The sequence below is a fragment of the Paramormyrops kingsleyae genome, chromosome 4 (assembly GCF_048594095.1).
Source record: "Paramormyrops kingsleyae isolate MSU_618 chromosome 4, PKINGS_0.4, whole genome shotgun sequence".
In the NCBI taxonomy this organism is placed as follows: Eukaryota; Metazoa; Chordata; class Actinopteri; order Osteoglossiformes; family Mormyridae; genus Paramormyrops; species Paramormyrops kingsleyae.
In genome coordinates this window covers 15450567-15475178 of record NC_132800.1, presented here as the reverse complement: position 1 = coordinate 15475178, position 24612 = coordinate 15450567, and the positions used below count along the sequence as shown (strand labels likewise).

Sequence of the window (24612 nt, the reverse complement as noted above, 5' to 3'; positions counted from 1 at the left end):
AAATAACTTTCCTCAGTGAGTTGAGGACAGGGACGTTCTTGATTTGAATTCTTTTGAGCTGCCTTGTTTGGAAGCAAAAAAAAAAAAAAACAGGAGGGGGTAGGGTGTTGGAGGTGGGGGGAGGGGTGCACTCCTCACACTTTGTTAGACAGGCTGAAATGTGAGTGCAGAGAGGCCACACATTCCTCAGTCCCCTGGCGGCAGAGGTTCTGTAGGACACCCCCATGTGCCCTCAACCCCCCTTCCCCCCCTTAGTCCTTAGGCCCACCAGCTTTTATCTCCGTTTATCTCGGGCATAGATAATGCTGCCTGCTCATCTTATTACACCGGCCAGGCACTTTGGGGTTAAGGACGCGCCGGTGGTAACCGGAGCGTTCCTCGGGTGGTGGTGGTGAGGGGGGAGCAGGGGGGTTAGACTCGGCAGATGGGCGGCCTGCCCCCGTGCTCCTGCATCTGCCTGCCTGGTGTGGCAGCTGCTGCTTCTGCTGCTCTCTGCCTTCCTTTGTTCTGCCTCGACCAGGGATTGTAAAGAATGAATTAATTTGGGGTTGGTGCCTGTGTGTTGTGAGTGACCTATTGTTTGAAAGCAAAGGGAGGGAGGGAGGGTGGGTGGCGCTGGTGGTTGGGGGGGGGGGGGGTTTCTGCGGTGCAGGGGCCTTGGGGGTTGGGGCACAGAGGCGAGAGGCAAATGGGGGGGGGGGAGAGTTGAATTAACTGCAGTAATGTGCTTTATTGCGATGCTGGAAGCTGGGTTTGCTAGCAACAGTAAGGTGAAGGTGAGTGTGAGCTTCTCTTCCCCTTTATTTTAACCTTTTTTTTTCCCCTCCCCCCCCCCAGGTCCCGTAACCTGATTTCGCCTGACACCGCCTTGTCTGAACACATTAAGGAAATATGGAGTGACATGCGGGAGATTAGCTAAGGGATTAAAGGCTTTGAGGACACACACCTCTGTGGCGGCCCCCGAGTCGCCTGTCACTTGTCGCCGGAGCCCCACGGGAGGCGGTGCTCATGGCCGACCCCGGCATGATGAGTCTCTTTGGGGAGGACGCGACCCTCTTCTCAGAGGGCCTGGACAGCCTGGGTGGGTGCGGCTACCCCGAGAGCCAGGTGAATGCACTGGGCCAGCCTATGACTCTGGAGCAGGGCTACATGCACCATGCGGCGGCGGCAGCGGCACCACCAGGAGCTCCCAGCCAGCCGCAGCCCAAGCTCAGCCACTTTGACCCCTTTGGTCAGTTTGAGCAACAGAAGATCCACCTGCTGGAGCAGCCGCCACCGCCGGGGGGGCGCATGCTGAGTGCCGGCCCAGGCAACGGTATGTCGTCGCCACACTCACAGTACCACGGCGCGCCTGTGCCAGTCTCCCACGGTGGCGGCAGTGGCGGAGGCCCAGGCCATGGAGTCTACACAGGGCTACAGGCGGAGCGACATGGCCAGCCTTACATGGACGGCTCCATGTGGGGCCCACGGGCTGAGCCGGCCAGGCCCAACTTCCAGCAGCAGCAACCACAGCAGCAGACGGCCCCTTCAGGCCACATGCAGCCCATGGGGCCCTACATGGTGCGTGGCGACTACCCCATGCAGGCCCACGCCCAGATGCCCACCCCGCCTCGGATCAACCACTTCGGCCAGGCCCTGCCGCAGGAAGGGGGCCGCAATGCTGCCACCAACCACTTCATGGGCCACATGGGCCCACAGCCGGGCAGTGGCATGGCCGGCACCCCCATGCGGCACCCTGTGCAGCAGCAGCAGCAGCCACCGCAGCAGCAACAGCAGCCGCAGCCGTCTCAAGCGCAGCAGTTCCACCACAGGCCGGCCCCGGCCCCCCCCCTGCACCCTGACACTGTGGTCCACAGCCCCCGCTTCTCACCCAGTCCCTCACAGCCCTCACCCCAGCAGCAGCAGCAGCAGCAACAGCAACAGGCTCCAGGGCGCCCCCCGCAGGCTATGGGCTTTAACGCCTGCAACCCAGCAGCGGTGGCACCCTCGGCGGCCGTGAACAGCTCAGGGCAGTACGCGCCCTACCCCCCATATGGCGCCGTTGGTCAGGGACTGGTGGGTGGTGGCTCCGGCGGTGCAATGAGCACCGGTATGGGCAGCCCTATGCCACAAGTGCCCCGATACCCCGGCGCTGGTTTTGGGCCTAGTGGGCCGCAGGGCCTAATGCACCAGCAGCCCCTGCATGTGGCACAGATGAACTCTCAAGCTATGCACCCGGCGCAGCAGCAGTCGCCGGCCAAGCAGCCGCCGCAGCAGCCGCCTCCTCCTGGCCCTCAGGGCCCCTACGGCTCACCCTCGCCAATGTCCCCCCTGAAGGCGATGGGAAACCCGGCGGGCACCCCCCCACCGCCCCCGCAGACAGCTCGCCCTGCCAGTGCTGGCATGACGATGGAGGTGGGCGGCTACCCCGCCATGCCCCACCAACCTGCAGGGGCAATGGGGCTGTCCCAGAGGAGCCTGGGGCCCCGTGGCATGGCCCAGCAGCAGCAGCCAGCCCCCCAGCCCTACATGGGCCTGTCCCCCAGTCAGCGGGAACTGGGTGGGCCACTTAGGGCCCCCAGTGGACTTGGCCAAAACTGCGTGGACCCCCAGGCCTTGCCGGACCAGCGGATGCTCTCCGGCGTCCCTCAGCACCCGGGGCAGCCCCTGGCGCACCAGCTGCCCTTTGCAAAGCAGCAGCTGCAGGCCTGCTCACCCATGCAGCACCCCCCACAGCCAGCACCCGCGCACCTCTCCATTCACCACCAGAGCTCCCCACCCCCACACCACCAGCCGTGGGTACCGCAGCATACGTCTCCACCCACCACCCAGAAAGTGCCTCTACAACAGGTAATGCTTGCAGATGTTGTCCTAGCTGTCTTTGTGATGCTGAGTGCTGTGATGGGATGTGGATGACTGAGAGTCCCCCTCTCGAAGGGAGGGGGGCTTTTATGGCATCCCAGTTAGTATCTGTGCCCCCCCCCCCCCCCCCCAGGCCATCTCCATTCCTACTCTCTGTCATTCTGTGCCTCTGCCATTCTGTGCTGGTTAATAGCGTAAATCATGATGTTTTTCCATTGGGAGTGGGCATTACAGCAGAATCTTGCCATAGTCTGGCTTGTCATGTGGCCGAAAGTCACCTCAGTTCGTGCTGAAGCTCCTTCTGCTGACATGGTGTCTGTCCCTGTCCCCTCCTGGCAGCTCATTTAGTGTTTGAGAAGAGTCCACATGGGGTCTCCGCCTGCTGACCCCTCCAGCTCATATGCTGCCCATGATCGGCCACCGTCTGCTGGCTGAATGGGTGGATGTTCTATGGGCCTTGACCACGTGCCTTGGGCATCCTGCCCACCGTCCAGAAGATTTTGGGAGCCATGTGACTTTTGTCCCGTTCAGGAACATGTGTGCAAATCCTCTTAAACCTCACAGGATGTACACAGCCACCCAGCCAGATAATTGCTACTTTCAAAGCAGCTGAGCACAGTTTCTGTGATTCACTTTGTTTTTTTTCTCTTTTTGAAGAAGTTTATAGGATATGTCCATGGCAGCCAACATTGTCGTTTAATTTATCCATGGGTCGAGTCTCTCCTTTACCCCCCAGATGTTCTGTGCTCTCTTTCTGAGCCCAAACATAAAGGGGCCTAATTAGAACGTGAGGGCGCGCACGCTGATTAAGGTCCCCACATAAACAGGCACTTCCTGCAGAGATGCTGTGATTGTTCTCAACTGGCTCTCGATTTGTATGTTTATATTAAGCAGGGGTTCTGGGAAGCATGGTCAGGCTGTGAGCGTCTCCCCGGCAGAATCTGCAGGGTATTGCCTTGTTAAAAATAAACATGGCTTCTTCCCCCGTTTTTATGTAATATCGTGTGTGTGTGTGTGTGTGTGTGTGTGTGTGTGTGTGTGTGTGTGTGTGTGTGTGTGTGTGTGTGTGTGTGTGTGCGCGCTATGGATCCATCTTCCAGCCACGTTTGCCTGTCTTGGCCCTGGGTTATGTATACAGAACGTCTGTATGCCAGCATTCCCTTAATGGCAGGGCTGCTATATGTTGCCCTGAGCTGCTCCAGTGATGGTGTGACTTTGCAGAGCTATGAGACCAAGACTTAATCAGATGTCCAGATTGTTCAGGACTCGCTTCATGTCCTCTTGGGAGTTGGTGCAGTGCTGCGTTTAGGTGTATAGGTGTAAGCAGACTCGCTTCTGTGTGTTAAGGGGTGAGGGGTGCCAAAGCCTCCTGGCCTCACTGGGGTTGGGGCTTTTCATTTTTAATAGCCCCCCCACTTTAAAAAAGGGAGAGAAACAAAAGCAAGAGAGCTGGGGCGTAGTACAAGCTGTCCACAAGTGTGGCCAAGACCCATGCTGAGTGCCAGGCGAGTGTGAGTCCCGGCTAAGCCCCCCCACCATGGGCCCCCTCCTTGCTCGTCTGCTGGGCCGGGCCTAGCCCTGGGACAAGGTCCAGAGGACGGGGCGGGTGGGGGTGACCGGGTGAATGGTGCCCTGTTTCCGTGCTGTTTGGGATGTGGTGGCCTCCAGTCTTGCGGTCGCTCAGGACAGCTTCGTTTAGCTGCACCCTTGATGTGTCCATCTCCCTGCCGCTCTCACTTGGTGCTATTCCATTCTTTGCTTCTATCATTGGCAGTTTTACACTTGAATGTTGAACATGCATTTGGACTAGGTAGGTTCTGGGGGAGGGTGGGGGCTGGCTTGCCTTGTCCCTGGACTGTTGTTATAACCTCAGGGGACTGATTCAGCCGCATTCCCCTCCTCCACCCACCTCCTCTCCGTCCACAAGCAGCAGAAAAACGAAAGAACTGTATGGCCTCCGCACAAGGAGATTATGAGAGAGTCTCTTGAGCCTTCATGCCCCTCAGCCAACAAGTAGCTTTGCTTGTGAAGATGGATTGGAGGTGGTGTCGCTGCCGTGCGTCGACATTCCTGCACCTCAGGTGTTGATTTGTTGGTGTGAGAGGTAGTAGTGGTGGGGGCAGGGGTGTCGGTAGGCCTGTGGTATTTATGACATTCATTTGTCTTTCTCCTTGGGGCTGGTTGCAGCTAGTTCACACTGCTTTGCATAAAAATACAAGGGGTATTAGCGGTGTGCTGCTCCAGAGGAGCAGAGCTCCCCCCCACCCCACACTGACGCTCAGGCACTGTTGCGTTTAAACGGCCAGCCACCCCCACGTGCCGTTTAGCCCCTAAACTAGTTGAATGAAATTTTGCTGCATTTCGTTGTTTTTAACTAATCTTGAGGGACTTATTACCTTCCTTACTCTTACTCGCCTGTTTATACACATGGGTGTTTGCTAAAGCCTTTCCTTTGTGTGTTTCCTCAGTTTTTTCTAACCAGTTAGTTGATCGTAGATTCCGATGTCACTTTTATAAACTTATTTAACATGCCTAGCAGTGTCAAACGGAATACAGGAGATGGTATTCATTAGCTGATAATAGATTTGCTCTGCAAAATGCTAATTAACATAAATGTGAAAATGCACACAGTTGGTATTTAGCCGCTCAGCCACGTGTTTCTGCACCTTGTCCTCATCAGTCGCAGTTAATATCCAGTGTTGCCTTATTTTAGTCATTAGCCGCTTTGTTTCTCAAGATTTGTCGCATATCACGTATTCCACCCGTTTTTTAATGATCTGATTGGTGGGGGTAGGACTCTGGGAATTAAAAAAAAAAAAAAAAAAAAAAAAAAGGTTTCAGGATGTTTGGGCCCACCTGTCCATCAGAGCATGCATTCAGTGGGGGTGTGTGGGGGGGGGGGTGATTCAGCGAGCCCTGACCTTATGCTTTTAGGGTCTCATTCTCCCTGACGCCGTTTAGAGGTGACTTCAAAGACGATCTTTCGGTCATCCTGCCCATCCCCCCAACCCCCATCCCCCCACCCCCTTCTGCACGTGTGTTGATTTGGAAACGGACCTCTCCTCACGGTCTGGACAGTAGGCACTTTGTGGAAACCGGAAACCATTGACCGGGATCATCTGCTGCTGCTTAGTCACAGCTGCGTGCCCTCCTGAATGCACCCGGCTATCCAGGGTGCTTGTTGCACCCCTCGTCGGGGGTGGGGTGGGATCTTTTGTCCGAATGGTACACGAAGGGAAGGAGAGGAGTTTAAAGTTGTATGTACAAGCTTATGCAAGCCATGCACCACTTCCAGGGTGGGTCATTGTCAGTGTTGGGAATTACTGGAGGTAAACCTTTGGCTCTATTTATGCCATTTACAGCATGTTTTACCTTATTTTTGGTTTCTTTTTAACAGCTGTGGATAAGTCAGTTGGTTTTCTTACCAATTGGGTTGGGTGGTTAGGGAGAGGCCTTATGAAAAGACGTCAGTGGTGGCTGCTGTGTTTCGCCTGGTCCCCAGCCATCAGATTGGGCTGCAATGGCTCCATTCCCCGTCTCCATGACAGCTTGAGTGTCAAGTTGCTATTCGCCCACCTGTGCCTGATCACAGGCAGCTGCGCACAGTCAGAGCTTACCGAAAGCACCTTCCCATCGCTGCTCTGTAGGTCTGACAGTGCAGACAAGGCAGCAGACGGATTTTTTTTCTCCGAGGCCGAACGAACCCGAGCAATATGTTTGTACTTTATTCCACAATTTCCTTATCACATTATACCACGCAGATGTAATGCTGCTCTTATCTGAAGCGGGGAGCAACTAGCTGAGGAAGTCCAAAATGAATCCTAATTAGCCTTGCAGACCACACCCATGGAGAAACGTAAGCAGCCGCCATGAGAGGGGAGTGGAACAGCTTGTACGGATGTGTCCCATTAGAGGTGCCCTTCCTTGGGAATGCCCCCCCTTTCCTTTCCCTGCTGGAGTGCAAGTAAATTTTCTGTAATGCATTAGTGGGCCCTGCTATGGGCTGGGGGGGTGGTGGGTCGAGCCAGTGATGCTGCAGAGCATGGGCTCGGCCTCGGTCCCCTGCGAGCCAGCCTGGCGCTCCCCACAAACCCATCCGCCACATGGCAGCCTGACTCCCCGCTCGCACCCTGTGCCATCTTTGTTCCCCTCTACCAGCTTGGGTTGTGTTTCTTGGCACCAGAGGAGTTTCGGGGGGTATGGAGGGGAATACGCTGAATAAACAGCGAGCTGTCTGTGCCGGTGACCAATGGTGGCACCCGCCATCTCTTCCTTTCCAAACCACCGCCCGGCCATGTGCCTCTGGACACCTGGTGCGGAGGGGGCCTGGTTGCCAGGCGCGCTGACATTTCCATGCCTGGGTGTCATTTGCATGGAGTGCCGAGTGCGGCAGTGCCGCGTTTTTTCATGAATGTTATCATGGCTCTGCGAGGAGCACACTGGGGGCGGGGCTCCGCTCATGGCTAGGAGGAGGAGTCCAGAGCAGGCCACGGGCGCCAGCTGCCACTCTGCTTTGGCGGAAGGGCTTTGGGGGAGGGGTGGGGGTTGGCGCAGGGTCCTGCCCATCCTGCTCACCTGCAACATATGGTGATAGCGGTAGCGTCTCTCCACCGCTCAGCGTCCAGCGTGCGTGTCCCGTTGTGGGCGTGGCCAGCGCAGGTGTCACCTTCGTCTCGTTACGGACTGTCCAAGGCAGAGAGGTATCCAAAAGCAACGGTGGCATTGAATGGCTGCAATACTACACCTGCCACCCAGCCCCCCCCCTACCCGGTTCAGGCCGTAGAGATGAGCAGCCAGGGAAGGTTCTGGGCCCAATATCAGCTGCAGCTCAGGCCTATGTGAAACCAACGCGTGTGTCACGTGATGGGCCGAGCCCCTCGTGGCACCAGGTCGATGGTCGCAGTAAGATTCCAGATCACGCCGGAAGTTGGCCGTGATTCCGAGACCAAATTGATTGCTGTGGAGCCGTCTTGGAAGATGTGAACCTGCCGATCCATCGTCAGAGCCGGCCAGGTCCTCTGGGAATGGGGACATTGGGGAGATGTAGAGGCCCTGGTGTCTGGCCCTACCGGGCAGCCCCTCCATCTGCTGCCTGAGCTTGCAGGGGGCTCCCGCTGCCGAAGGCCTCCTTGGAGAGCAGTGCTTCGCTAATTGGAATATTTAGGAGATTACAGGATGAATATTTTGCCTGTTAAGTAGCACGTCAAGTCCCAGCCCCCCGCTCCTCCCCGTCAGTCCCCCAGAGGAGCAGAACCTTAACTAGCTCCTCAATTGCTTTAGTGGTACTGTCAAATTAGGGATGCAGGGGGTGTCTCGCGGCGAGCGCGATGCCAGCGGATGGCGACTCTCTTTTCTGTCCAGTCTCATTCCTTGGGCCCTGGCACATGCGCTCCCTCAACCATGGCTTGAACCGACTTCCTGTTGCTCGCTTGCTTGTACCTCCCGCTCGCGTCTCTGCCGCCTTTCGTTTCAGAGCGGGCCGTGTGCCCTGAGAGCTCGGAGGCCCTCGCAGTGACAGGCGGTTTCGCTTTCCCGGCGTACTGTGCATTGTCTTGTGTGCTTCAAAGGACACCCAGTTTGTCTAAATAGCTGTTTACAGGAAATATGCATAATGTACCACAGTGATGTGGTTTGTGAAAAGGTTACGTTTAAAGTTGGCACCCACCAATGAGGAGTAAGGTTACTCCTAAGTGAAGATCAGACCGTAGTTTTTAAATTTTCTGCACGCACTTCCTTTTCATTTTTTGCCATTTTTGATGGGTGGGTGGGGGGTCTTCTGCAAATTTGTTAGCCTGGATTTACTATGGATATCAGTGCTCTGTGTGTGTGTGTTTTTTTTCCCCCCTTTCTGAAGTACAGATATAATTTATTAGTGTCATAATGCCCCATTCCCATCTGCTGCTGGGATTGGGGGCAGCTGGCTGGGTGTCACATCTGCCAACACAGTTCCTGGCATTTTGTCAACGTTGTCTATCCGCTGTGGTATGGCCAGATATAAGGCCAGCATTGCCAACGAGATTAATACTCCGCTTCCAGAGCTCCTGAGTACAGCAGAACGGTCCACTCTCATCACCGGAAGAACCCAAATCCGTGACCTTCCGTATTTACCGGAATAAATTGGGAAGCGCAGCTCAAAGTGTCTTGGCCTCTCCTTCTTGAATCGTTAATATTTCCACGTATTTCCTGTGTCTGTGCCGATGAGCACAGTATTCAGTTACGCGATCCGACCCGCTGTCCAGATCTGTCTCAGAACATCGCAGGTAGTGCTGCATGTATGCTGCTGCTGCTGCTGTGGCATCCTGTGTGACTTGTTGCAAGTCTCACAGGGGTGGCACATGTCTGGTTGTCCTCCGCTTCCGTTACGCATGAGAAGCCTTTCTGGAAGGCCTGGGTCACGTAGAACTGGGCGTGTTACGGCTGATGTAACCTCTGTGCCACAATTTAACGGCCTTGGTGCTCCGCGTCACATTTATTCACATTTTATTTCAGGACCAAAGGTCACATTTTTACTCTCCACAAAATGAGTGCCATTCAGTTTAAGTTCACCAGAGAGCATGGTGTGGTGCTATTTTTCTGTGATGTATCCATTATATCCTGCATAAGCAGAGAGTTTTAATTATCAAGATTTGTTTGTCTTACGAGAAAGCCTTGAGTTTGAGTCTTATTGAAAGTAGTGTGGTTTTTTTCCCCCCCCTCTTCCAGGCAGATTTTGTAAGAGATACTTGCTGCATGTGGCGGTTTGGTTCTTGTATGAATGTTTGCCATAATAAAGCTCAATTGCCTGCTCTCTCTGCTCCCCCCCCACCCCTCGGATACAGAGAGCCATCATGTGATCTTGTGACCAGCCTCTACAGTGGGTTGGGGGCATCCGTCACATTTCGGCTGGGCCGCCAGTGGCTCCTCCGGCTGTCGCCCATCCACCATGAGCTCAGATACTGCTGTGAGCGTCACCTGCAATGTCGCAGGCATCTGCGGGCTGTTGGGTACTGTTGCAGGGACAGCTGCTGTTTGTGAGGCTGTTTCATAGAACCTTGCGGTTTATCGTATTGTAGGTGTTTGAGGTGGGGGTGGGGGGTGTAGGCTCTGACTGAGCAGCTTTTCACTGCTCCCCCCACCCCCAGACTACAGTGTGTGTCAGCTTTTACTCCCCGTTGAGCTTGGCTCGCGGGCACGCTCTCCGTTGCCCTGCTGCTTCTCCAGTGTCTCTGTGGGGAATGCCGTGTCGCTGCCGCCGCCAGCCCTCAGACACTTCTGGGTCCTCTTACCCTCCCAGTTCCGCTCCACATTGCCTCCTGCCCTTTGCCTGTCAGTCTGGTTTGCCATCCAGACCATCTGGATTAGAGGGAACATGCAGCGGTTCAGTTAGTGCCCCTATAAACGTGTATGATGTGGGCTTACCCTGCTACGCTGCAGAGCCCAGGGGGATGAGATTCTGGCTCTTGCTCCCGGCATGATGTCAGCCACATCCAGCCATTACAGCTACCCGGTGTTCTGCTACGAGCACCGTTGCAACCTCTGATTGTAAAGCCACCCAGGTCCCATTCGCTGCTGCTCTCATTCGTACCTGATTGAATGCTTTGACGTGACCCGGAGTCCTTGAACATGCAGTCTCCTCTTCGGCCCATAGTTTCTAAGGTGCATTTTGGCAACTTGACTCAGTCTCTGCACCCCCCCCCCCCCCACAGCATGCAAGCACGTTTGGCATGTCTGCTCTGTCATCGTCATGTTTCTGTAGCCCCCAGCTGAACTGTAACGTGGAATGTCTACCTCAGGTGTGACTGATGGGTCTGTGGGTAGCTATGGTGCTCATTAGCATGTGGAAAGTTATGCATAGGAGCTACTGTTAAGTCTGAGTTGCATATCTTGTCCTTAGATCTGAGTTTGTAGGGTGTATGGCCCCTGCTACTCTGCCTGCTGCTACTCTTGGCGGTGCTGCTCTCTGCAGGGTGTCTGTCTCCACGTTGCCTTTTTTGGTGTCAGAGTGCATGTAACACTCATTTTGCTGTGGATGTGTAGGTTTTCTTCAACGCCCGGCATGGTCCATCTCACACCAAGCCCATGATTGATCACGTAACATGAGTCCGGAGCATTGTGAAAGGGATTAGCGCTTGATAAATTACCGTTAGCCTGTTAGAGTAAAAACAATATCTGCGTTCTCCCCCCCACCCCTGCAGCCCTCTGCGTCAGATCCATCAATCGAGGTCCTGGGCTCTGACAAGATGCAAGCTGCCGCCGGTCCTGCCTCCCAGCCTCCGGGTGGTGCTGGGCTCTTGGCCGAGGGTGAGCAGAAGCCAAAAAAGAAGAAGAAGAAGAAGGCCAAGGTTGGTTCCGAGGAGGAGGAGGGCCGGGCCGAGGCGGGTGAGGAGCGTGCCGCCGACTGCCTGGAGGCCCTGGGCAGCCCTGGTACAGACCCATCTGCCGAGGAGGGCAAGAAGAAGAAGAAGCCCAAAGAGAAGAAGGAGCCCAAAGCGCCCAAAACCCCCAAGACCCCCAAGACCCCCAAGGAACCCAAGGAGAAGAAGCCCAAGAGCAGCAGCACCCCCAAGGCCAAGAGTGCCAAGAAGCCCAGGTGAGTAGCTGGACATGACAAGGGGTGGGGGCGCCTGCTGGGGAGTGACCAGGAGGGGGCGCCGTTTATTTCGTTAGCTAGACCTGAACAATACGAGCCCTTCATAGTTATAGTTTAAACACTAACTTTGTCCTTGTCAGGTGTTTTTCCTTCATGATGTTAAAGTAAGAATCGCAGGCTCCTCCCTGAGGGAACAGTGTTGTCCTTCCTGCTTGGTGTGTCTTCATGCAAATGGCCGCCAGCCCAGGCTCGTTGACGGAAATGCGGTTTCCAGGCTCCCGTTTGTTTACTTTTTTGTTTTTTCCCCCCCCCTTCCTTATCGAGTCTCATGATTGGCTGGCAGTGGGAAGGAAATTCTGTTGATGTGGGCCATCCGCTTCGAGCATAGCAGCGTTTTCTTAGCGCCAGTTGTGAGGTGCTCCACATGAGCTGCGGCCCTTTCTGTGAAGGTAACACAAGCTGCCCATGGAATGCATCAGTCAGTGCCCCCACCCCCGCCTCACACGCACATTTGGCCCCCCCGATGCCGCTGTCAGTCCTCTAATGACAGACCTTTATCTTCGCAGGGGTTGAGCCAGGCATTCAGCATTGTCTGCTGGAGCTTCTTCTGTAGGCTGTGTGGGGGAGGTTGGTTGTGGGGGGGGGGCAGGGTGATGCTGATGAGCCTGATAGTCAGAATACGGTTGGGGGGGGGTAATCTCAGCACCGGGAAAATATCTCGGGGGGGGGGGGGGGAGTGTGCTGGCGACCACCTCAACGCTGACGGGAAGTGATGCGTTGCTCAGTAATGCAGGGCGGCTTCTGTTCAGGCAGGCCCCCATCTGCTTGCCGGCGGCGCCCCCGGGCATGAAAATGCAGTAGTCGCTGGCCGCCGTTTTCGAATTACGCGAACCGCAGACATGTGTTTGTGATTTCAGCCACAGTCCCAGTGCTTCCAAGAGGCCTTTTAAAAAAAGGATAGAAAAAACTGTAAAACATCTGATTTCAATTTTAACATTTCCCAAAACTTTGTTTTGTATTACGACTGGCCATAGGCCACGCTGTATCTGTGGTGGTGGTGGTGGTGGTGGGGGGGGACGGGACGGTTAATAACATTTATCTCATGGAAATGGGGGAACACCATCCTCTATTTGTATGGTGACTGGGCCACTTTTTCAAGTTTTTATTGGTGTTTCCGTAGATTTTATAAGTTCCCGGGGTCTCTGTGTTATACCTGTAACCCTGCTTTAAGGGCAGGTGTCTTGGGGCATGTGGCGGTTAGCAGGTGAGAGACGGGCATGGGAGCTGCAGGAGATCATGCTCTATTGTGGGCCGGAGAACAAACATGCCAGTGTTTGTTTGCACTGTGGCTCCTCCCCCATTGGGAGCATATTTGTATAATTTTGATTTTTTTCCCCCACTTCTCCCTGGTCACACCCAGATACACACGTATGCATGCGTGTGTATACGTGTGTGTGCATGTATGTGTGCAGCAGCCTGTTTGCTGTACGCACAGCAGCCAGACAGCTGTGCTTCTTTGAACTGGCACCCTTTCATTGTACGCGAGTGCAGCAGCGTCGATCCCAGAAAGGGGGCTGCAGCGGTGACCGGTACGTGCCAGCCTCTGCCCGCTGCCATCTGTCCCCCTGGCCGGCGATGAATGCCGTACCTGCTGCAGGTGCGCCGCCCCCCTCAGCGGCAGCGCCTGTGACGCGGCGATTGCAGCTCCGCCTCCCCATCACAGCCGAATGGATAGGGTGGGATGGGGGCTGAGTTTGACGATAGAGGGGTTTCCCTCCCCAGCTGCGCTTGGAGTAGCACTTCCACAGGCCAATGTGAAATCCAAAATTCCACAGGGTCTAAATTCAGCCCCCCCTCCAAGTTTTACCCGTGCTTGTCTAGTTTGCCGCAGTGATAGTAGGCACCCTGAAATTAGCTGCCTAGAGCAGTGTTTCTCAACCCAGTCCTCAGCGAACCCCAGCCAGTCCACGTTTTTGCTCCCTCCCAGCTCCCAGCCAATCAGGAACACCGAATAGCTGGTACAGGTGCGCTGGGAGCTGAGAGGAAGCAAAAACGTGGACTGGCTGGGGTCCGCTGAGGACTGGGTTGAGAAACACTGGCCTAGAGACTTGCAGGAAGGAGTCTTAGGGTGGTCCTGGTCAGAAGCTGGCTGACTTGCAGTGTCGTCGTTTTTTTAACTAGCTTATCACTTATGCAGAGGGAGCTTGAGTTGTTGCTCTCTGGGAGCTGAACTTTCCATCCGGCCACCTAAGTTCCCAGTTTCCCCAGCGGGAATTCTGTTCCCTGGACACTGAACCCGTCAGGTGGTGAGGTGGCCAAGTGACTCTGAGCTGGATGTGAATATGCCAGGATGGAGCTACCCACTTCTGAAGCATCATCTATTCCGGATTGAGGAGGCTAAAATATCACCCAAGACTGTTCGCTGACAGAATTGCAGACCACTGGGGCTAACGGCTGCTGCATGTACAGCCTAGTTTACTTTGTGCCGCAGAAACAAATAACTTTACCCGAAAGTGTAATTTCCCATTAGAAGGCCTGTTTGTGGTTTAGGCCCAAGAGCCCTAAAGATAACTTCACAGCATGTCCCAAAAACAGCAGCATGATTTACATATTGATGATTTATTTTATGCGTATTGACCGTGTTTGTGATGAGCTCCATTGAGCCATTTCATAGAGGAAGTCCAGATCTGTGTAGTGCTTTCAGCTGGCTGTGCTGGGCTCTGACAGTACCACTCGGCCCCCAGAGGTACCACCCGATGCAGATGAAGGTGGATGTTCTGCTCAGATACCTGCTGTACCCTCCTACTGACTGCCTGAACGTCAGAGTGCAGGGCCAGTATGTATACTCTCATTTAGTGTCTTTTCCATCAAATACCAAAGCCACCCCTGGGCATTGAGATTGAGGGGGGCTTGATGCATGGGGATATTTAGTGGGGGGGGGGGGGGCGTATGGCGGCAATGCGCCGTGGGGGTATTTAGAGTAGGAGGGGCATGATGCACCTTGGGGGTATTTAGTGCGGGGGTTGGGGCCACGCTGCACTGTGGGGGTATTTAGAGCAGCCGTGCGGAATGATCCGGGGGGCTTGAGCTGAAGCTGAAGGTGACACTACTTGTCAGTGACGGCAGGTGTCCCATTAACCCCGGCCGCCCCCCCGCCTGTCAGCACCGCCTCGGCCTCTGGGCCGGAAAGGAAGTCGCTCATCTTCCTCTGGACCCCCCCCCCCAGCCACCTGGAGGGCCTCACAGCCATCGATTTTTTTTTTTTTCTCCCATTTTCTGTAAACAGCAGTGTTTGCCTGCCAATGTGCCCAGGCCTCCAGTCACTTAGGCACAGGTGCTGGTTTTGGTGCCGGCACCAGGGTCTTTAGGAGTCAGTCGGCCCTGCGTTCTCAGCCGGCCGGCCAGAGCGGGGCAGGTCAATCATTCATCCCGTTAGGCTTGCGCACGTGCTGAGTAGCATGTTGATGAGAGTGCTGCACTGCAGTGGGTTTATTAAGGGACGCTCTCTGTTTACTTCGTGCACAAATGTGTTTCCCGGGATTTTAAGAAATCCCCCTCTCCTCCTGGGAAGGGAGAAAGACCTCTGTTATGACGCGTTTGCCCGGGTGTTGAGGTTTTGTGAAGTTCTCAGCGGTCAGGGTGCCTCCGATTATCACCCCCCGCCGGGTGACACATTAAAGCCGACATCACGTTCGGAGATGCCACATGCGTCACACACGCGCATCTGTGCATCTCGCACGCTCCCCAGTCGTGGTTCCCCGGGGTGGTGCTCTCCGGTATCGACGCACTGTCAGGATGCCTGAGCGAGGCGTTTTTCGCCTGACATTAAATCTGTCGGCCTTCAGCATGAGCACCACCCCTCCGCCCCCTTCGGCTCCCCTTAATTAAATCGTACTCAGCACTCCGATTTATACAGGTCAGCAATCAAAAGAGATCCCGTCGTTTACTTGAAGCAGGTCCCCGCTTGCTTCTTTTGGTAAACTTGCCCTCTTTTTTTTTTTTTTTTTTTTTCCCCCTTCCTCTTCCAAGTAGCCCCCCCCCCCCCTTTTTTTTTGCAAGCAAGGTCCTGTGTATTTGGGCTGAGTGGGGGGGGGGGAGGGTGGTAACGCTGGGCTGCGATTGGCCCGAGAAGGTGGACCCGCAGAACGCTGCCTCGCAGGTGCTGAGTGTTTGAAAGATGATTGAGGGAAGCAGATGGCTTCAGTCAGTGGCATGCAGCCAAAAGAGCAGGTGCTGGTCATGTGACCGCTGGTTACCAGGGTAATCTGATTGCTCTTGGCGTGCAGATGAAAGGAGAGGGGGCCCCCCGCACTCGGCTCCGCCATTGTATAATTTGTGGCAGTAAGAGCGGAAATAAATGCTGGAAGTCGAGGCTCATGGTAGGGGAGGATCCTGGCCATGTGTAGCATAAACTTAAGAGAGGGGTGGGGGGCGGGGTGACAGTCCTCTGCCCCCCCCCCCCCCCCCCCCCATTATAAGCCAGGAGTAATCAGGTATTAGCTGTCGCTCTTTTTTTTTTTTTTTATTTAAATCTTTTCCTGGAAAGCCTGTATGAATTTGAGCAGGGTGGGGAGTCCAGATGTTAGGGCCGGCTCACGGGGGCTTCAATGGGGTCACGCTTTAACCAATGACATGCTGCCCTTTTTTTGTCTATTAGGTTGGGTTAATGCGCTTCCATTGCCTAAAGCCTTGGAGTCCCCCAAGTTCCCCTATAATCCTGTTGAACCGTCTGTAAACGGCCCCAGTGTGGACCTCATCTAAAATAAAAATGCCTAACTACCTTCCCCATCCCCCCATCCCCCCCCCCCCACACCATCGCAGTGTTAAGTCGTCAGACACAGAGACAACAACAGCCACAGCGTCGGCAAAAAAGAAGGAAACGAAACGCAAGCACCCCTCCTCTGACAACTCTGACACGGAGAAGACCCCGCCCGCCTCGCCGGAGGAGGATGACGACCTGGGCGTCCAGGTAACAGCTGGGTTACCGCGGCGACTACTCCAGGTGCTGAGGAAGTGTCGTCCACCCACCAGCAGCGACTGCTTACAAGTGGGGGGGGGGGGGGGAATCTGTGTGGGACAAAGGACACCTGGGATTCCCATGAGCCCGGGAATTGTCCCCTGTGCCGATCCATTAAGCTGCGCCTGGGGCCTGCTGTGTGCATTTAACGCGGCTCAGCATCGCTCGTGCAGAGCCTCCCTGTTTAATATGGAACAAACGCAAAGTGAACCATCTTTCATGATAATCAGGGTTCGATTAAGGCCTGTGCATAGATTCTCCTCCCAGAAGTCAGTGTGGCAGAACATCACCAGGGCGTCTTTTAACCTCAAATTGTGCGTGCATTGTGTGACCAGGAAAACGAGAATCTATTCAGTTCCTGATACTCATTTGAGGTCAGCTTTGCCTCTTTTCTGTTAGTGGAGTTGTCTTTCTATGAAGAGGTCGTATCACCACGGTGTCCCTGATCGTTGGACGTTGTGTGCTAAAGTCAGGATGCAGATGGTAGAGGTTACAAAATTATCAAAACGCACGAGCCAGTATTTTGGCATACTGTAATTGCCCTGTTTTTACCCGCTTGCATCGAATTTAGTTTTGGCGTCGTAATTTGAAATTATCCCCTCTTTGCATGCCTGCCTGCACTCCTGTCTCTCCTGTGCTCTCACTGACCAGCTTGCTGCTTTGCAGAAGAGGCGCTCGAGTCGGCAGGTGAAGCGGAAACGCTACACGGAGGACTTAGAGTTTCGGCTTTCCGACGAGGAGGTGGAGGAGACTGACGTCGGTGCTCAGAAGTCCCCATCAAACATCTCCCATTTGGAGCCTCAGGTCAGGCCCCCACCCGCAGTCCCCTCCACGCCCTTACCCATCAGCCCCTCTGAGAGGACCCGCCCCTTTTAATCACGTCTATCCATCAGGAGGCCCCCGATGCTGAAGGTCCAGTCGTGGAGAAGATCATGGGCATGCGGGTCATGAAGAAGCAGGTGAGAATGGGGCCAGTGGCAGCGTCTAAAGACGGGTGCTTCTCCTCAGCCACTGCCTTGGGTGGGAACAGCTCTAATCCTGCCAGAGATTTGTAAAGTTAAGGAGATAATTAGGCCTGTAATGTTGCCCTCAGTGACAGCACTTGGGGCACTTAGAACCTGCTCCTTGAAGTGAAAAGGGCCGTGTAACATAACCTGACGTGCCCCCGGCGTGCTCCGCATCCTCCGCGGCCAGCGCTCACCGAGGGCCCCCGCACCACCGCCGCCTTTGAAAGCCCTCCCGAAAGGTCCAGAAAGGGCCCCGGCCAAAAATAATACTTGTGGCTTTGAGCGGTGCAGCTGCAAATTGGCTGCAGCCTGAGGAAATGGTACGTTTGGCGTCTGCTTAGCGCTGCGGTTTTGGCGGGACGCCAAGCTCCGGGTCGGGTTCATTGTGAATGGAGCCCCGTGCGGTTGAGGAGGAGTCACGATGATTCATCGCTAAGCTGTTCTTGGGACGCCCAGTGCTGGGCGTTTACATATATAAATATAAAGCAATATATAGGTGTATATCTCTATAATATAATTTTTGTATTATATATATTTTTTGAGGAATTACGAGGGTGCAGGCGTGCATGTCAGAGTTATGCCGGGTGACGTTGCCCTTGCTGAAGCGGCTGTAGGTTTGATCAGTGACAGATGGTCCCCCCCCCCCCCCAACCGCTATCCCAAACAGATGGAGTCTGGAGAAGAAGTGGAAGTTGAAGAATTCTATGTCAAATTCAAGAACTTGTGAGTGGCCCTCTCTTCGCAGCTCTTTCACAGCGTGTAATGTGGTTCTATTATCACTGGGTAGATGGATATCTTTCTGAAAGAACTGCAACATTAAAGAGCTCATAAATGCCTCCTGGTTCGTGGCATCTGTCCATAGCCAGTCCTGTCTGTTAAACATTATTTGATTGTGTCTGAGAAAGCTTCCTGCTGAAATCCGATTGCATCCTGAGCACCTCAGGCCAAATATGATGGTACTTCTGATATAGGCGTAGTCTGAGTTTCTTTAAAACGATGTCCTGGGGTCAACCTCTTCGCCGTATACCATAGTGTCCCTTTAAAGAATGATTCTACAGAAGACCTTTCCATTTTGGGTAGAATCCTGAACAAAGTACTGCTTTTATATTTAGATGTTTAAAACTCGAGGTGTGCCAGTGTGTTCATTGTGACTGGGTTAGGCTTGCCAGCGATCCTGTAGCAGTGTTGATGCCCTAGATTTCCGGGGGTTGCAGTGTACTGGATTTAGCCGCTCTGTGGCCCCTGCCATGTGAGGTCAGGTCAGCCCCCCTCTGAAGCTCTGCCCTGCCCTGCCCACAGCTCCTACCTGCACTGCCGATGGGCCGACCTGGAGGAGCTGGAGAAGGACAAGCGCATTCAGCAGAAGGTCAAGAGGTTCAGGGCCAAGCAGTCACTTAACTCTTTCCTGACAGAGGTAAGGGCCATCGAGCTTGGCCACTCTCACTTGCTGACTAATTACTGAACGATTCTTATGGTTTATACCACGCTTCTGTTGTGTTTGCGAATGTAATTGGCCATAAGGGTGTCGATTTAATTTTCTATTACACATGCAACATGTATACCACACAGTCCCAGCCAGGAGAATCACAGTAGTAAATCAGTGTGTGATTATAATATTTAATTATAACCAGCGTTACTTAAAATGACTAACTGGGCTTAGCAGTGGTCAGTCATGTACAGCTGTGTGTTTTATTGCACCGGTTTAGAGTCTGTAGCGGTTTAACTGAAGCTTCTGTTTCTGAGGTCGTCTCCATTAAACACAGACTGCTGTCACTATACCATCAGTATTTTCATTAGCATTTTCAAGCTCCCTGCCATTGTTGTTATAAGCGACAAATGACATGCCGATCATTTCTGCATGGGCACTGGGAGACGGTGTTAAACATTTAACAGCGTTAAAGTGGACCCAATGCCCAATCGAATTAACATTCCATTAGATTATATTGCCCAAAATCAGAGGGAATCCCCTCTCATTTCTGTGCCGGCCGCCTCCCGTAGAGGAATACCGGCCTGCCTTGTGCGAAAGCCTCTTTTATTGCTAATTAGCGGATTGTAATTTCACACTTCATTTCAATTATTCTTAAAACATTCTGTCACGGCAAATGGAGTCCTGCACAATAATTAAGAGGCCCGAGGAATCGTGCATCCTCCCGGGGGGTCACCCCGTTAAAACATAGCACTTTAATTAACGCGTTGCGGGTTCTGCTGTCAAAACGTGGGTAAGGAACTCTCCGCACCCCCCATCCCCCCCACCACCACCACCTCATACAGATGGATGACGAGCCCTTCAATCCAGACTACGTGGAAGTCGATCGCATCCTGGACGTATCTGAAAGCACTGATGACAATGGAGAGGTACATAGCCTTCTGATTTGTGTCTTCTTGCTGGCCAGGGGAAACCCCTTTGCCTGAAATTTTTTTTACAACATGTACTCTGTGTTTTATCAATTATGCTTCCATACAGCCTGTGACTCACTATTTGGTGAAGTGGTGCTCCCTCCCCTATGAAGACAGCACTTGGGAGCTGAAGGCGGACATTGACCAGACCAAGATTGAGGAGTTTGAGAAGCTTATGGCCAGGGAGCCTGAGCCGAAGCGAGCGGTGAGAGCTGCCCCCACCCCCACCCCCACCCCCAAATTTTCTCTTTAGCATGACCGTTGGAAGGGAGGTGAAAAGGGCCGTGTTCTTGTGGTCTCTGGAAAACCACTAATGGGAATTGTTTTATTTGAAACAGGAGCGGCCTCCCGCCAGCGACTGGCAGAAATCCGAGAGTTCCCGGGAATACCGGAACGGCAATGCGCTCAGGGAATACCAGCTGGAGGGCCTCAACTGGCTGCTCTTCAACTGGTTTAACACGTATGTGTGCAATTAGTGGGCCACGCGATTGGCTGGGCGCACCGTTAGCTGGGCGTGAGATTGGCTGGGCATGCCATTAGTGGGACACACGATTGGCTGTGCATTCTCTGCTCTGCTCTTTCTCGTTGCTTGTGCTGCTTCCACTTCTGTATTTCCACAGTGCTCATTCCTGTCAATTTCATTGCTTAACTTGTCTTTAAGTCTGTGTTATGAATGATTCCTCGCTCTTGAGATGGACACCCAAGGCTGCTCTTGGGGGGGGGGGGGGGACACCATGTGGCAAAAGTTTGGAATAGCCCAATATATGTTTTCATGTGGCTCAAAATCTCTGGCAGTTCCCAAGTCCACCACTGATTTATTTCCCCCCCCCCCACTCCCGAACCACCACCTCCATGACTTTCCCCATCTAGACGTAACTGCATATTGGCTGACGAGATGGGCCTGGGGAAGACCATCCAGTCCATCACGTTCCTCTATGAGATCTTTCTGAAGGGGATCCACGGGCCCTTCCTGGTCATCGCGCCGCTCTCCACCATCCCCAACTGGGAGCGCGAGTTCCGCACTTGGACGGAGCTTAACGTGGTGGTGTACCACGGCAGTCAGGCCAGCCGCCGCACCATCCAGACCTACGAGATGAACTTCAGGGACTCCCAGGTAATCTGTGTTTTCATCACATAGGGAACATGAAGCCGGGCAGGGGCCTGTATCAGGAAGTGAGATTTGTTGGTGAGCTCGATAACTTGTGAAATGTAAGGTTGCCCCTATTTAAGTGGATTTTTTTTTTCCCCCCACGCCCTTCCCAACCCCCCCACCAGGGCCGCGTGATAAAGGGGGCCTACAAATTCCATGCCATCATCACCACGTTCGAGATGATCCTGACAGATTGCCCTGAGCTGCGCAGCATCCAATGGCGCTGTGTTGTCATTGACGAGGCGCACCGTCTGAAGAACAGGAACTGCAAGCTGCTGGAGGGCCTCAAGATGATGGACATGGTCAGCATGGAGCCCGGCGCTCGGGGGAGGCGCTGTGCCAGACCACCGAGAGCCATCGGGGTCTTAATGTGCCGATGTTTGCGTTCACGTTGCAGGAACACAAGGTTCTCCTTACTGGCACGCCCCTGCAGAACACCGTGGAGGAGCTTTTCAGTCTGCTCAACTTCCTGGAGCCGGACCGATTCCCTTCAGAATCCACTTTCATGCAGGAGTTCGGAGATCTGAAAACAGAGGAGCAGGTACCTGGAAAACTGCTTGCTTCTCGGCCGGAGGTGTCGTGTGATCCGAGCCACGGAAAACGTCCCCCGGAGGACAGGTTCCCAGGCAATCCCCGCGATCACTGGCAGGCTGATGCAAACCAGCTGTGTGGTTTCCACGGTAGCTGTAGGCGGCATTTTAGAAAAGTATCATCTGGGAGGAGAAGCGAGCAGTAGGCAGGTTATGGAAGAGGAACTTACTCGGGTTTGAGGAAGGTCGTCCAGCCACGGCATAGCAATTAAGAGAGCTTCCCTTCTGCTTTGCAAGGCTTAAAGGGGCCGTGCGTTTAACATGGCTGAAAGTCCTGATTGCGTATTGGCCAGATGGAACCTGTTCAAGCAACAGCTCTGTGGTCATATTCTTTAATAAAGGGATTTGACCTGAACTACTTCAGAGAAATAGCTATATGGGTAAATATTGTATAAATGTATAAATACTGTATAAAAGTATAAAGCAAAATTTGATTTCCGGGCCAGGTCTTTTGTGTGGAGCATAACTTTGAGAGTTTTCCAGAATGGATTCACGCTAATGGGATGGTAGTGTGCTGTCGAGACCCTAGGCCATGTGCTCCCTGTGCATTTTGTTGACGAAGCCATCGGCCTTCTTGCAGGTGCAGAAGCTCCAGGGCATCCTGAAACCCATGATGCTGAGACGGCTGAAGGAGGACGTGGAGAAGAACCTGGCTCCTAAGGAGGAGACCATCATCGAGGTGGAGCTCACCAATATCCAGAAGAAGTATTACCGTGCCATCCTAGAGAAGAACTTTGCCTTCCTGTCCAAGGGCAGCGCTGGAGGAGGCGGGGGCAATGCTAACGTGCCCAACCTACTGAACACTATGATGGAGTTGAGGAAGTGCTGTAACCACCCATACCTTATCAACGGTAAGAGCCCAGGGTCTCCTCTGCATGAGGGTGAAGAGCCACAGTGCAACCTCAGTCCCCCTGTCCTGTACCCTTTGACCCCTGTACACAACTGCCACCTGAAAATGTATGTAGTCTGTAAGGTTTGTGAAATACGTGCCTTTTCACCTTTGACCCCCTCACTCTGTGGTTTGCTTTCGGCTGCTCGCCGTTTTGAGAATTCCACCGCGAGTTTGGAGTCACGCGCGGGGGCTGTCAGCGATCTTGAATTTCATGCCAGGCGAGAGAAGGCATCTGCATTTTTAATAAACCTCACCCATTGTTCGCACGTCCCTCTGGCTGCCACAGGTGCCGAGGAGAAAATTCTGGACGAGTTCAGGGAGGCTCATCACTTGGAGTGTCCAGATTTCCACCTCCAGGCGATGATCCAGGCAGCTGGGAAGCTCGTGCTGATCGACAAGCTGCTGCCAAAGCTGAAGGCCGGCGGCCACCGCGTGCTGATCTTCTCCCAGATGGTGCGCTGCCTGGACATTCTGGAGGACTACCTCATCCAGAGGAGGTACAACGGGGAGCTGCGCCGGCCTCTACCCCGCCTCCAGATGGACCTGTGACCAAACCCACCTCCCAAAAAAATAAATCTGAAAGACTGAATAAACATGCAGCCTGCTTTCAGTTGACTTTGTAGTGGGGCCGCAGATGGACTCTGCGTACTTCTGCCCTCTCTTTATTTAATTGATGCCCTGAATGCATTTGTTTGAATGGCCTTGGAGGATTATGCCAAAGGGGTAACATGGTCTGGCTAAATTCAGCATGTTGCGGTAGAATGCATATGCGTCTAAACCCTAACCTGCCTTTTTTGCCCCCCAACTAAGGTACCCGTATGAGCGCATTGATGGTAGGGTGCGGGGCAACCTGCGACAGGCAGCCATTGACCGCTTCTCCAGGCCCGACTCGGACCGCTTCGTCTTCCTTCTATGCACCCGGGCGGGCGGCCTGGGCATCAACCTGACGGCGGCCGACACCTGCATCATCTTCGACTCTGACTGGAACCCCCAGAACGACCTGCAGGTGAGATCAGGCGCGCCAACGGCTGCCGTCGCCTAAAAGCCGGCTTCATGTTGTGTGCGCCTCACTGACCTTTGACCCTCCCTCCCGGTTTTCAGGCTCAGGCTCGGTGCCACAGGATCGGCCAGAGCAAGGCCGTGAAGATCTACCGGCTGATCACCAGGAACTCCTATGAGAGGGAGATGTTCGACAAGGCCAGCCTGAAGCTGGGCCTGGACAAGGCGGTGCTCCAGTCGATGAGTGGCAGGGAGAACGCCGCCAACGGGGTCAGTGTGTGCAGTAAACAATGCCCAAAGTGACCCAGTGTGTTTACACAAGCAGCCTCCAATGTCCTGCCCTTGTCTGGATCACTCCAGTCAGCACCATTCAAATGGTCTCATTTTGCCTTACTTTGTTGACTAAATGGTTTGAAGCCGCCGGAAAGCTTAATTTCTGGATTACCCTGCTTAAAGGGGGATCTGCTCGTGTTTGTGAAAGCACGCAGGACGGCTTTCACGGGAATGTAATTCGATAGGAGTTTTTGATGTATTCATCGAAGCGCCTCCTTGTCTCAGGTCCAGCAGCTTTCCAAGAAGGAGATCGAGGACCTGCTGCGCAAGGGGGCCTACGGTGCTCTGATGGACGAGGAGGACGAGGGCTCCAAGTTCTGCGAGGAGGACATCGACCAGATCCTCCAGAGGCGTACTCAGACCATCACCATCGAGTCTGAGGGGAAGGGGTCCACTTTCGCTAAGGTACCCTTCAAAGATGTGGCTGGGAGAAGCTTGTCCCAAGCCTCAAACCTCAAGGTTGCACTTCTGGAGAATATGGAATACATCTGCCATTCCGTTGAGTAACCCTGACTCTGTCGTCTTCCATTTCCCCTCGAAGGCCAGCTTTGTTTCATCTGGGAATAGGACTGACATTTCATTAGAAGACCCCGACTTCTGGCAGAAGTGGGCGAAAAAGGCAGAGCTCGACATGGACGCCATTCACGGGAGGGTAAGTATGTGTGCGTGAGTCTGACGGCGGCGACAGGATTTAGGGCCCTGCAGTCGGCGTAATTGCACACGCGCCGCCCTCATACATTACCTGCTTGACATTTGACGCAGGCGGGTCTCCCATTTACACGCCTTCACCTCGTAACGCATAAACCTGAAATGGGAA

The 24612-nt window shown here is 53.9% G+C and overlaps 1 protein-coding gene across 1 annotated transcript in view; it reads left to right on the top strand.

The window, feature by feature from the left end:
- chd7 (chromodomain helicase DNA binding protein 7) overlaps nucleotides 1-24612 on the top strand; it is a 49678-nt gene that overhangs the window by 11312 nt on the left and 13754 nt on the right. The window contains exons 2-20 of the mRNA XM_023818209.2: nucleotides 838-2829; nucleotides 11016-11410; nucleotides 16232-16379; nucleotides 17094-17231; nucleotides 17321-17386; nucleotides 18102-18157; nucleotides 18734-18848; nucleotides 19706-19789; nucleotides 19899-20036; nucleotides 20170-20291; nucleotides 20702-20945; nucleotides 21107-21283; nucleotides 21379-21522; nucleotides 22152-22422; nucleotides 22750-22960; nucleotides 23274-23469; nucleotides 23565-23732; nucleotides 24021-24200; nucleotides 24337-24447. Coding sequence (XP_023673977.2) covers nucleotides 1009-2829; nucleotides 11016-11410; nucleotides 16232-16379; nucleotides 17094-17231; nucleotides 17321-17386; nucleotides 18102-18157; nucleotides 18734-18848; nucleotides 19706-19789; nucleotides 19899-20036; nucleotides 20170-20291; nucleotides 20702-20945; nucleotides 21107-21283; nucleotides 21379-21522; nucleotides 22152-22422; nucleotides 22750-22960; nucleotides 23274-23469; nucleotides 23565-23732; nucleotides 24021-24200; nucleotides 24337-24447 — 4785 coding nt within the window. The 5' untranslated portion in view covers nucleotides 838-1008. The remainder of the gene's footprint in view (nucleotides 1-837; nucleotides 2830-11015; nucleotides 11411-16231; nucleotides 16380-17093; nucleotides 17232-17320; nucleotides 17387-18101; nucleotides 18158-18733; nucleotides 18849-19705; nucleotides 19790-19898; nucleotides 20037-20169; nucleotides 20292-20701; nucleotides 20946-21106; nucleotides 21284-21378; nucleotides 21523-22151; nucleotides 22423-22749; nucleotides 22961-23273; nucleotides 23470-23564; nucleotides 23733-24020; nucleotides 24201-24336; nucleotides 24448-24612) is intronic.